Source organism: Siniperca chuatsi, linkage group LG17 (assembly GCF_020085105.1).
Source record: "Siniperca chuatsi isolate FFG_IHB_CAS linkage group LG17, ASM2008510v1, whole genome shotgun sequence".
NCBI classification, from domain to species: Eukaryota; Metazoa; Chordata; class Actinopteri; order Centrarchiformes; family Sinipercidae; genus Siniperca; species Siniperca chuatsi.
In genome coordinates this window covers 27,156,151-27,170,337 of record NC_058058.1, presented here as the reverse complement: position 1 = coordinate 27,170,337, position 14,187 = coordinate 27,156,151, and the positions used below count along the sequence as shown (strand labels likewise).

Below are 14,187 nucleotides of genomic sequence, written 5' to 3'. Positions count from 1 at the left end.
GGGGTTACGGCAGGGTCAGCCCCGGCGTGCCAGGAGCCAAATCTGGCAAGAAAACCACCTTGGTAGTGTATTCCCTGTTGTCAAACTGGCCTCCGTCGGTCTCGGAGGCTGTGTTCACTGGGAGGCTGCTGAGCCCTGTTCTGTTGCCCGCTCGCCCGGCTCCAGTTCTGGTGCCCATTCAGCACTGCTCCCTACTCCTGCTGACGGTCCAAAGCTCCTGTGCTAGCGATGTAAACAACACCAACACTCCCCCGGTGCTCCAAGCTCTCAGCCGGAGGACATCAAAGGGAAAACCAGAAAATAATTTCTCCATAAAATATGATCCAATCTCTAGATCCGGCCCCTAGAAACACTCTGCTCCGGCCGCGTCTATTGTTTTTCCAACCCAATACTTGTCTCATTTGTGGTCTGATAAACATCAAATTGAGAGCCCCATATCGCTATTTTCCAAGCTACTGTAGCTGTCATGAGTGGGTGCCAGTCATTTGTTGACATTAGTGGACCCCATTTCTAAGCTAATGTTAGCTATTGTTGCACACTATTTGCGCTGTAGGTGAGCTGAAGAGAGGCAAGGCACTCAGGAGTGCGCACAAGCATCACATCCTTTGAATTTTCGCGGAAAAACCGTCCCAAGTCCTTTTACATAGAAACCAGTCCACAGGCTGTTATAGGCAACAAAGAAAGTTGGGGAAGGTCTCATTTATGTTACATTACAATCTGTTCACACATTGGCAATAAAAAGTGATTAATACATGTAAAAAAACTCCACACAGTAATGTTTTTTAGTTTAGACAACACAAGTTTAGCAGTGCAAGAAGGTTGTCTAAATAAAATACAGTCTGAAATTGACAAAATTTGGATTTAAATCAGGAAATATTTGATCAAAGACGTAAAGAATTATGAATCTGATCAGATATTCAATGCCAAGTTTACCTACTTCTACCCAGTGTGACAACCCCCCCTCCTCTGTCTGTCTCTCTCTCTCCCCCTCTCTCTCTTTTTCACAGGAGGGAGCTATAAGAAGATTGGATACTACGACAGCACTAAAGGCAATCTGTCCTGGTATGGGAATGACAAGTGGATAGGTGAGGGACATGAATCTTCCTCAGCCCCTTTATTTTTCTCTTTATCACTGTCTATTGCACTCCTACCTTCTAGTCTTCAGTTTTCTCTCACAATTTCATTCCATTTACTAATTAAACATGACAACCATGAGAGCAATGCAATAAACTGAAGATGCTAGTTGACAAAGCAAAACAAAACAGGAGTAATCAGGGCGGTGGTTTAATGGGATTGGGCCCCATGACCTTGACTTTGTGGAATGAAATTCTGTTCTGTAATCAGTACACAGGGGAGCTCTGTGTGCATCCAGGGCAGTTTTGCCTCCCTGAGCACTGACAAGATGCAGATCTAACAGTAGTTAATGCTCTGAAAACTGTCAGTGAAATGGAAAACATTTGTTTGCCTGTTTGTTCGACTGTCTGTCATGAGTGCTGTCTCACGCGCAGCTGATTTGATTTCCTGTAGTCCCAAAATGATATTGATTTATTCGGGGGGGGGACAACTATTCCAGAACTAAACAAGGTGAAACATTGGTTACTGACAGGTAACATGGAAGCATTGTTTGGGAAATAATATTACATTGGCCTTGTTATCATTTGTTATTTGAAGGGCCATACCAGTGCTTTGTAATGTCCATATAGTCCCTTTTTCTCAAATGGTGTCTGGAATTTACCTCAATAGAAGAGAGAACCAGGCCGTTATTTGTAATTTTCCGTTTTTTATATAGGAATATTTTATTATATTTTTGTAAGACTGTCGTCTGATCTGCTCCTGTTTTAATTTGCTTCACACTTCCTCCTTGTTTACCTGTTCTCTTGATAAATTCAACATGATATACATTTCTACAGCACTAATGTCATCAATCATTTCTACGTTTCCATCTTAATACTGGCTTTTTACCTCCCAATAAATCACACACAAAAAAGTGTATTTTATATAACTGCTTAACATATTCCATAGTGTACTCTACTGTGTGTTGGATTGTCCTACACTCTAAACAACCAAAACTTTCTACTCATTTCAGTATGGTATGAAAATAAACTTTGAGTGATTAGAAAGTATCTTAAAATATGTAGAGGTGTTGCTTTCTTTAATCCTATGATCACAGCAAGCCATTTCTCCACCAATCCACTGAAAAGTAAGCTGCTAATTCTGTTTGTCAATATCTCAGCTCTGAAGACACAAGCCAAGCTGTAATGTCCCCTGGTAGTGTTTGACGTCACTCTCGTCTGCTGTCACTGAAAAGCTGTAAGCACTGATACATTGCTGGCTGTGTGCCAGAAACTAGTTTTTGTAACCAAGCCAACAGACAGGAAGGTCATCCAAATGGCCTCTTGCTCTAGTTTGACAAGACCCATGGGAGGGCCGGAGGAAGTGCTGGCCTCCTGTGTTTTTGGTGTTTGACCTTGCAGTCATGCTGCCTCCAGTGAGCCTGTCTGGGCCATCTGGACTGTGTTTGGAGGTCAGCAGATGCTTTCAGACAGTGGATGAGCCAAGTTTCGTGTGCGTGACAGCAAGTCACCCCAAGGCACCCGTCAAGATGTCCTCCTTCCTGCACGCCACTATGGTTTGTCGGCAGTGTCCTTCCTGGCCGTGAAAACCAAAAATAGCCGGGGTGGTGACGTGACAGAATTAGGCCTCCTCAAGATGACCAGGACTTGGTTGTACACTGGTTGCTACTGGGTTGAGTTCAAGACATATTAGTTCTCACCTCCAAATCCAATCCTCTCTTCTCTTCCCCCTCAATCTTTCGGTCTCCTTGACAACCACTGCTGCATTGCTGCCTCTTTGTCATATTGCCGTGGTAACCATTATGGGGCTAGTCGCCATGGTAACATACTGCCTATTCCAACATCAAGGGCAGGGAAAGGTATTAATGTTGAAGAACACATTTTCCTAAAGGACACTCGCTTACACACACACATGCACACACACACACACACACACACACACACACACACACACACACACACACACACACTTACTCACTCACTCACACTCTCTGTAACCCACACATGCACAGGTGTACTCTGTATCTGCCTTCAGCAAACACACCCACTCCCATGCACGGTGTGTAATCTTTGAGTTATGAGTCTGGATCCTTACTCTTTTTGAATTGAAGAACACTTTGCTTTATTGACAAGGCATTGCTGTTGTAAATGGGGTGAGAAACATTTCATGGAAAATACAGAAGGAAACGGACAAAATCATGTAGTCCCTAAAAATGTACATCATGGGAGTGTGGCATACACTTTTGTTAATATAAGCTACTGCAAATATGATGTTGCTATCTTTCAAGGTAACAGGAATAACAGTCTACAGCCATGCTAGCAGCTCTGTGAGACTGTACTTGGGCATAGCGGTGCTTTAAGCTAAACGCTAACATCTGCATACTAGCATGCTCACAATGACAATGTTAACATGCTGATGTTAACCATGTTCACCATCTTAGTTTAGCTTGTTAGACAAATTGAAATTTTGACTTGATGGTGGCACTATTCAATTCAATTTATTTATATAGCGCCAATTCATAACAGAAGTTATCTCATTGCAATTTTCCTATAGAGCAGGTCTAGACTGTACTCTTTATATTATTTACAGAGACCCAACAAATCCCACCATGAGCAAGCATTTGGCCACAGTGGCAAGGAAAAACTTCCTTTTAAGAGGCAAAAACCTTGGACAGAACCAGACTCAATGGTGGGCGGCCATCTGCCGCTGCTGTGTTAGGTTTTGAGAGAGACAGAGAGAGAGAGAGAGAGAGAGAGAGAGAGAGAGAGAGAGAGAGAGAGGTTTGGGGGGGTCACAATGCAAAACCACCTACCCAGGGGTGGAAGTAACAAATTACATTTACTCTTGTAAAAGTGTTTTGTGTACTTTTTTGAGCATTTTTAAAAATTTGTCATTTTACTTTTACTGAAGTACATTTTATCACAAGTATTGTACTTCACTACATTTCATGTGGCATCTGTTACAGAGTAAGATCAAAAGTCACATGGAAAAAGTCCTGATAAACAATGAGAAAGGAACAGAAGAAAGCAGCTGCAGCAGAGAAGAAGATGATGTGCTGATCTAACGCAGGAGGGCAGAGCTCCATGTCCCGAGAGGTGACAAAACGTACGCTGCCATCTGCCTCACAAAAGTTTACGTTCACTTGCCGAGTGTCAGGAGGGTGGGGGTGGGTGCAGTCTGGGCCACGCTTAGCAGTTTGTGAACAGTATAACAATGCAAAGAATTACATCATTATGGGTTAAGGTTAGCATTATTGTACAGCAGCATAGGTAAAAGAAAGGTTGTGCTAGGTGACCGAAATCAAACACACCCACGATACTGCGTGACCAACAGGTGCATGCTGGGTCTTCTTAACATGCTAAATGCTAAAATGCCCATGGTGGACTTCTACGTTCACTTAGGAACTTCTACCTGCGGTGAGGTGTGTGAGGCCTTTCTGCTGTTTTTGATAATCCCTGATGTGACTGAAGAGCGCTCTTCAGCTTAGAATGTTTGAAAACTTTGAGCACGGTGGAACAGAGAGGCTGAGTGGAATGAACGAGCAGAGAAGTTGAACCTAGAGCAGATTGTGGAGGACTTTGCGGTGCTCAAGGCTCACAGAATGACGTTCAGACAGGTGAGCAGGCTACAACAACAAACTCACTGTGATGGTTCCAACTCTCTCCAGAGGAGAACATCGACGTTGCTAGGCGACGTGTGCAGCTCTCCTTTTGCTGTAATATGTGTGTTTGTGGCTGCAGCCGCTGTTGAGTTTTTATTGTTTATACATCTTTGTGTTGGTTGCCTTGGTGATGCTTTATTCTGCTATTAAAGTGGCAAGTTATTTCATTTCTGTAGCCTCAAAAAGCTTGTTCCACCTGCTGCGGTGTCCATAGCTCTTTTTATTTATTTGTTGGTCATTTTTGTTTAATTGTCAAAATTTTTCCCCCTCTTTTCTAGTTAAGTCCAGTCAGGCAACACTGAGGAAGGCGGTTGTATAATTGATAATCAGTTGATAATCAGTTGTATGGACAGGCTGCAAAGTGCCCTGTATTGGGCCTCGCCTAGCCTCATCACATGTGAGGGACAAAGACAGGCCTACCTGGAAAGGCCAAAGCCTTCACTAAGAGGCATGACTGAGAAACAAAGAACAGTCGTTAATTCACACTTAGATGTAATATTGAGACGAAATCTCGCTTGAAGCCAACGCAATAACTCCATTGGACGGGACATGAAATCCCAGCGCACGGCTATGACGACACCAACTCTAAAAAGCCTGCCGTCTGTTTACGACAGGAAGCGCATTGTCGTGGAAATGATCTAATAATGCACTCAGGACACAATAAACACAAAGCACAGAAGGGTTGAAGTATATAAAATATATATTTGTAATTATTTACAAGGAGATCGCCAGGTCTTACCCCCTCAGTTCCATCCAAGTATCTCCCCGAACACTTCTGATACCATATAGTATATACTGGTTACAGAACAAAGAACCTTACTGTGATTGGATGCAACCCTAAAGATAACGCTTTACATCCAATAGAAGGAGGCCAAGTCTTTTTGATAATGTAATGTCCAGTGGCTCACATGTCATAAACCATATTCAGGACTTCTGGTTTCACTCAAACACATCTCTCCATCATGGGGGCCCCAAGATAAACATTCCAAGTTAAAGGCAGGAACAGAGAAAAGTATAGGATAGTCCCAATAGTTACTAAAAACTATAATTAAATGAATAAATGATAAACATAACGAGTAATACTAAATTATTTTTCACAGCATCATGTCTGTCTCCACAGTAACTGCCGTTACCACAAGAACACGCTTTTCACGTGAACTTTAATTTCCCCAGGAAGAGTCTTAACTCGCTGGACGAGAAAGAGACAGTTGTGTGTTTGCCGAACACTTTTTGGATCCTGATCGTTTACTCCCCATAACGATCCCGTACCTGCAGAAGGAGGAGACACGGACTGACCGTTCCCTTGACGGAGGGCAAGGTCGCCGCTGAGCCCCTCTCCCTACCAACGTCGACTGCTGTTTTCACTTGCCGCCCCGAAAGGAACAGTCAGCGTCCAAGCCGGAGAGAAACTCCGCCAGACAAATCCAAGAGCAATGTCGAGTAAGAGGCATGTGTCTGGGCAGAGCTAGGTTTTCTAACTGTGTGTTATTTCATCCAAGTTTCATTGTTGTGAATTGTGCTTTGCTTTTTGGAAAAGTGACGGACCACTGCTTTCGAACTGCTGTGTCGTTCTTTGTGTTAAGCACGTTCCATTTTGTATTGGTACCACGCTGTTGGGTCGTTTAACTGCATTAGCTTTAGCCACTGTGGGAGCTAATAACTGCTTTATCAGACTAACGTCCAGTAGCACAGCCGTTGGATCAAAGTCTGCTGCCGGAGTACTGTGTGATGAGGGACAGCTGTTACGCTTTGCCACAGCATTTGAGATTCCTTGTGCCTTCCTCTGTGTGCCTTCCTCTCTCTTCTCTCTCCACACACCTTTGCACGTACATTCACACGCTTACCACATCTGCCCAGATTTAGCGATTCGCCTGCCATTTGAGGACAAATAGAGTTCATCCTCCTCTTTTGGCGACCACCTTGTTTGAGGTGCCACGTGCTCGACGACCACCATGTGGTCAACTCTCCCCTGTTCTCCCCTGTTGTCCCACACACACACACACACACACACATAACCTTGCTCATTGTTGTATGCTCATTGTGTTTAGACTAGACGATAGTGGTTGTTGGTCGAAGTTATTGATTGTTAATCAGTGCTAAGGTTAAATAAATGCTACTGTATCTTTAAAGAGCAGTTGCCTGTGGTTATTGTGTGTACATGTTAATGAACTGGTGACATTTTGCTTTTCTTATTAAGTTTGATGTTTTTATAATTTGCAGGAACATACAGTACTACATACTTTTTTCCAGAACAAGATACCTTGACAACTACTGGCCAGATTTCCATGAAATTTAGTAGCAATATTCGGGGTCCTCCAGAGGATGATTTATTATGTTGTAGTGACCCCATGACCTTTACTCTAGTATACACACAAATCAAAATGTCACCTGATCAAAAAACCAACACCTGCAATCTGACTCCTCAAATGTATTCAAAACACATCAGGAAGGGATCTCTTGATGGCAAGTATGAACAGGAGGAATGACTACAGCAAGAAAAACCTGTTTTGATATACACGCATGGGCACTTGGCTATTGTTTTAAGACTGACTTGAAAGATTGTGAACCTATCCTTTAATGTAACAGACAGCACAGGGACAGTTAGTACTCGCTTCATTCAAAAATGTAAATACAAGTACTCAAATATAATACAACCCCCACTTTTTCTACAAAACAATTGTCTTACATCTGGGCCAATACTGTAATTAGCTGTTGAGTAATTAGTATGTAAAATGTAGTAGTTAGTAGTTATAGATTACATTTTCAAGTAACTTGCCCAACATTGACCAGTACTAGCATCATGCTTTCATGATGTGTGCTACAAATGCTATAAATCCAACTTGGTGTGGTTTGGAGATAAGCTACATGATGCAGCTGACTGCAAAATTTAGCTAATGTTACAGAATGACTGAATTTGTATCGACTTTTTGTTTTAAAAGATGTTTTTTCCTGGCATTGCTTCCATCTGCCGCAATTCTTTGTGTTGTGTTCCCTGAATATGACATGAATCAAAAATAGCTGCCGTGTGAATAACTAACACTTAGCTATTGAAGTAAGATTCTCAAAGTCATCTCTGCATCAGACTCTGAAGTGTGACACATAAGATCCTCAACTGCATACGAACCAGCAGCCTCTGTAGCAACAGATTTGTGAGGTAAAAGAAGCTCCTGTTACTATTCTGACCTTTAAGACTCCATGGCAACATGGTTGCTATTAACATCTCATTCAAACATGCCAAGGATCACAGATCTTACTCTGCATCGCCTGGGATGCTCTAAAAACGCTGCTAAATAGGCAACACTGACACACACACAGTTCTATTCTCACACATGCTCAGCCATGCAGAGCCCGTGTTATAAATGGAATGTAAATTTAATGGAAGCTAAATGTCGTCACCTTCCTGCTCCAGTTTAGGAGAGTATTTGTGGTGAAAGATCCAAAGTTTTTGCCAATATTTTCATAGCAGTGTTTTCATAGCAAAATAGTCCAAGGAGTTCTTTTCTCTGAAGGATGGCTCTCCCTGATGCTGGATGTGGGTGGCTTAAAATCATTTTCCCATGGGGGACGATGAGCTGTTGTCTTAGTCCCCACCTTTACGACTGTGTCTGAGCATTCTCTCACGTCAAAGGTCGCAATGCCCCTTTTGAGTTAGTCAATAGATGATTTAACAGTGATTCAGCAATTCTGCATATACTTTTCAGTTCTACCACAGTACTCTCACACTCTCACAATGAACAGTCGGACCAAAAAAAGTATAAAAATCAATGCAGCAGAACGAGAGATATCGATGTTTTAATTCCACACATCCTTCTTCTTTTTCAAAACCATAGATTTGGATGTGTTATTCTAGTTGTGGCAAATGTAGCCTGGAGCCTGGAGCATGAGGAGTGGGCTCGAGAGGTCTGGTAAGCTCACTGATTATTTTCATTTTCAAACTTCAGCCCCAGCATGTGCAGCATATGGCACACATGAAAATACCTGAAGCCATTGTTTTCTATAGAACCATACAAATTGGTAGTGTCTTGGCATGCATCATCATGGATTCACTTGTCATGATTCTCCACTATCCTATTTACCAACAAGGACATGTGTCAGCTCTACAGTGAAGCAGCTATTGGATCATCTTTGCTCCCTTGAATCAGCACATGCTGGCTACTGTACCTGATGTGCAATTGATAGTTTATGATTCAGTGTGTTACTTCCACCACAAAGAGATTCTAAATGACTGCAAAGAGACACAAAACAATCACCAAGAGCTGCAAAACAGCTACAAAGAGATGCAAAAACACAAAATCCTTACATGTCTGTTCCCAGGGGCCCATTGTCTCATAACCAGCCCACGCAGCTCACTGGTGATTTTTTACAGTTTTCTACAATTGTCACGTTTCTTTATAGGAGTTAATTTTTTCCAAACTCTTCACACAGTTTCCTTTACCGACAGGCAGCTCAGCACAACAGTTCATCTCACATCCAAAATGCACTAATGCAACCAAAACACTTGATACACATCTCAGGATCAACTCGTGTACCCGGACACTGACAACATTTGTTTGTCAACAGTAAGCCTTTGTTATTCATTTTATTGTCATTATATTGTCAGTATATTCAGTGTATTGCCACTGTGGCCAAATGCTTGGTCATGGTGGGATTTGTTGGGTCTCTGTAAATAATATTATAAAGAGTATGGTCTAGACCTGCTCTATAGGAGAAGTGCAATGAGATAACTTCTGTTATGAACTGGTGCTATATAAATGAAACTGAATTGAATATTGTCATTCATTGACCATAAAAATCACTAACAACAGGTAGCATTACAATCAGTGTCACTATTTGTGTCCGTATCATCTATTCATTTATTTATTTATCATAAACCAAAAATTAAGGTCATTTAGTGGAAAAGTGTCCTGGTGATGTACAAGGGTGGGTCCTTACCGCAGTGGCCCGGGTTCGAATCCAGCCTGCGGCCTTTTGCTGCATGTCATCCCCTCTCTCTCTCCCGCATTTGCTGTCTCTCTTCAGCTGTTTCTATTAAATAAAGGCAAAATAATCGCGGGAGCAGAAATGATCCCTCACGAGGATGCTTCTCTGCTCGCCGATACTGTTCTGTGCGCTCGTATCACGTGCACTCACCTAGTTTTTATGTGCGCAGGTTTTGAGACTAATTAAATGCCATACATTATACAACTGTTTTCAGAGACTGAGTAGTACTGACCTTTTATGCGTGCAATCAGTGGATTGCCGCTTTAAGCAAGCAGTGTGTAGGATTCAGTGGCATCTCGTGGTCATTTAGGGGCCCGCTCCCTCTGTAGATATAAACGGCTTATTCTAAGGTAAGGAAAACAGAACGATTCTTATTTTCAGGTGATTATACACTAATGAAAACATACTTCTAAATATGATATTCCATTTCTGCCAATAGCTCCTCCTAAATGTTCCACACTGGACCTTTAAGTTAAAGCTGCTATAGAAATGGTTTAACTGAGGTTCAAGGTGTAGTAAGTGAAATTTAGTAAGTCAATTTTGTACTGCCCAGATCATTTTAGTCTCTGTTTACTGAACTCTATTGTGTTTTGTTCACTTCAGCCTCCTAGTGTTGCAGCGCTGTTCTCCTGTGCAACAGTGCAGCAATTTGCTGACATGCCAGTGAAAGTAGAGTATGTGTGTGTATATGAATGTATTTGTGCACACCACTGCAAAATAACATTACACAGATCTGCTAAGCTCCGACATGATCTCTTTCTCATTAGCAAAGAGCAGTATACAAAACATTCCGATTGCAGCCTCGCCTCGCCACTGACCGTTGCTTTCAGCGGTTATGAACAGCGGTGGTGGCAGATCATATCAGCTGTCGGTAATAAAGGTTCATTCTGTGAGTAACTTGATGGCAGGCCAAAATTAAACTTGTCTGTCTGTTCAAGTGCTCTCTACAAGCCGGTGTCTGTATCCTGCCAAAGACCGTTTGTGTGGGAAGAGCCTCCACTCTGTAACACCGCCGTACAACCGCGAGTGTTTCTGTAGTTCCAACAGAGTGCTACGTCTTCTCACTAACAGATGACTCTCTCAGTTTCAGGAGTCACATTCTCCAAATTAAACTTTCATTCACCATATCAATAATTAAAGATGACCAATTTCATAGTTTTGAACCAGGACCTTCAGTATTGGGTCAAGTCGCTTGTGTGTCAGATGAATTACTCTACAGCTGTTATTTCAATGTGTCAGATACATATTTAATCAACATTTAGGTCAATATAAGTATCGGCAGATACTCAATGTTAAAGGATTAGGATTGGGGCCAAAAAAACTGGATTGGGACATATTACATTTGCTTTAATTATTTTAAAAGCCAGAGAGAGGGTTATGGATTTTCTGATAAACTGAACAGTGAATACGCTTCTGCACCACCATGAGTTGCAAATAAGAAAAATGTTCACTGTTCCATGTGATGCCATTTTCTGACTTTGCTTTGCATTTTGTGCAGCTGTAAATGTAATAAAACTTCACAATTTGCTGAGGCAAAAAGAGAAAAAAGATTACACAGACCAGTGTTTTACCATTATTGTTTGGTGGCCAAACACTGATGGTCACATATCAGAAGCACCAGTTGGAACCTGAACCTGTTTAAACCCCAGCTAAGCTACCTGAATGCTGCGTGACTAACAGGCGTTTTTTCTCTGTACCTTATAAGCTTTGTTATAACAACCTTGTCAAATTGACTGGTCTGTTTATATTTAGCATGCTATTAGACTCTGCTATGTACTCCAGCATATACTGGCTGTTTGCCCTCAATTAAGGCAAAATGAATTTGCCTTAATTGCTTTGGCCAGGGTTACATTTGTAAAACTGTGACATGCAGGCGAATCGATATATTGATCACTGTGTGCCGAGGGGTGGGCTGTTTTTCATCTGCTCAGTGTCAGACGAGAATACTCTTCTCACTGCACCAAATATAGTTTCCAATGCACCCTTTGCAATATGGCTATGTATTTCAGCCACGTTATGGTGGGTAAAAAAAGTCAAGAGTAAATGCAACCAAGAAGCAATAGAGACAGATTTAAGCCTGATTTCTCCCTCTAGCCAGTGTTAACCTGATCCCCAATCAGTGCGACCACTGAAAGCTCTGTGTGGGTGAGGGTGCGACGTGAGTGAGGGCCGGTCAAGACGAACAAAACTTTGATCTCGCTCACAGTCCATCCATTCGAGTCATCCTGTGCTGTGTCTGAAATCAAACCCTATTTACTATACTGTATTTACTGTTGACCATTTTATTTGAGTGTCCAAATAAGAACCAGTTTCATCACAACTAACCTGTCATACTAACTGGGAGGAGGTGGCGGCGAAGAAGAGACTTCTTGTGTTTTTAGAGTTATGTATTTTTGCGGACATATAAGGAACTGTTAATATGTCATTGTTAAAGGGAGTTAGGCGTAATATTTTCGCGCAGGGAGCTTCAGTTTAATTCAAACTGTTACTGCTAGACACTGTATGTAGCCTTTATTTTTAATGTTTTGTTACCAGTACAGAAACACTAGGTAACGGCTAAAGTATGATAAGTCTGACGTTGACTGCGGGTAGTTACTGGTTTAATTAATGGTTTACAGTTGATTACTGACAGTGGCTGATCAGGCTAATTATCAATGGTTGCCCTTTGTCTGCGTGTTTTTAAACTACTTTCCTAATGAAACATGATGTGCTTGATGGTGTTGTGATTCCTGATGAAACTTGTTGTCCTTTAGCTTCCCTTTTTAACATTTATTCACCCAGAAAAAGCTCAGATTTCTCTGTATAATATGACTCTGTCTGTCAGCTGCTGTGTGTCTGCAGTGTATTTACAGATTTGGGATTTTATTTGTTTCATTTTCAGATACATTTTCAACATACATGAATAACCATAATTATGACCATATAACATCAAACACGAGTTTCATACAAATTTTATTGGGGACCCTCAGTTTCCCAGGGACTCACTACAGTGAAAACCTATCAACATCACTGCAACTGAGTATCTGTTATATTGTGAGTATTGAATGAGTAAGTGAGGGAGTTCAGATTTCAGAAAAAACACGTGTTCGTGTTAGTTTTATGGAAATATGTCAGCTAGCTAAATGGTGGTAGCTTCACACGACATGAGTTATCTTTCCTCCCGTTACCAAACTGCTTCAGGTGCAGTAAATGGACTGGACTTTCTAGTCTTCCGACCACTCAAAGCGCTTCAACTACAAATCACATTCACACACATCAGTCCAAAGGAACTAACTAATCATTCACACACAGTGGGGCAGGGGACACAGGCTTCCCACGGGTCCTTGAAAAGTTTGTGAATTTGAGGGGGAAAAATAAAAGCTTTGAAAGTTTTTGAAAATAGATAAACAATAAATAATTGGTCATTGAAAGTAACATCAGTGTAAGACAGCACAACTGAGAAGTGTTCACTCATTCTAGCCGCTCTTCTTTTTCATTGTTAACTATGAACTTTTGTACAACCTGCTAGTTCGCATTGTAAAAATTCTTAGTGTTGTAACACAACAGAACAGCGGCAACAGGATATTGGGCCTGGAAAGTCATTGAAAAGTCCTTGAATTTGATGTTTAAGATGATGTGGGAACCCTAATTACATATTTCTAATTATTTTCATTTGAAAGTAATAAGTGACTTTCCAATATTACTGTTTGTGTAGAGTAATGCGTTAGTGATTACACCACTTCTGCGTTACTTTCACCAAAAGAACTGCAGAGGAACGACCAGGCATTAGAAAATGGAAGAGGGTAATGTGTCGTGGCGGGTAAACAAAGCACAGAAGCTCCAGTTTATTGCAGTTCATTACAGATCCAGTGGTGGGCAATACTGTTTAGCCTGATGAAGGCTCTCCTCCGGAGCGCAGAGCTGGCCCATTCGTGCATTCACGTGCAGTGGTTACCACTTTGTATATTATATTAACAATAGTGTGACCTTTTAAATAAAGCAGTAGCCTTGGACAGAGGGATGGGCAGGCAGGCAAAGGATCAAAGTCTGATCAATATTGAGACATTTTTTAGGTTTCCCTCGGCTTCCCTAGACATAGATTGCACTTGACTATTATGTCCTTGTCCTTTTCTTGGATAAACTGAAAGTAATGGGAGTATACCCATTTCGAAAGCGTAGAGTCTGACTCCGCAGCCATCTCAGCCATCAAGTTTCTGCTACAGGATTCTTCGGGGGATATTTTTTTCTGGTGGCGCACTGTGGATGAATTCTTAAAAACAAAATAAACACTTAATTTTGGGTGGTAACGCGTTACTTGACACAGTTAATGTAGTAATATTACCGAAATCCTCGTATTAACGCATTATATTACTTCAGAATATATTATTGTAACCCCCAACACTGCCTGTGAACCTGTTAGTGCTGGTCGGGATCTGAATGGTAAATGAAGCTTGGTACTGGAGCCACACACTACAAACATCAATGGGACATTG

General features: G+C 41.6%; 1 protein-coding gene across 7 annotated transcripts in view; it reads left to right on the top strand.

Moving 5' to 3' along the window:
* The window catches only part of gabbr1b (gamma-aminobutyric acid (GABA) B receptor, 1b), a 242,481-nt gene that overhangs the window by 187,051 nt on the left and 41,243 nt on the right, over window positions 1–14,187 (top strand). For all 7 annotated transcript variants that reach the window (XM_044171397.1, XM_044171396.1, XM_044171401.1 and 4 more), the window contains one exon: window positions 1,008–1,085. In XM_044171397.1, coding sequence (XP_044027332.1) covers window positions 1,008–1,085 — 78 coding nt within the window. The remainder of the gene's footprint in view (window positions 1–1,007; window positions 1,086–14,187) is intronic.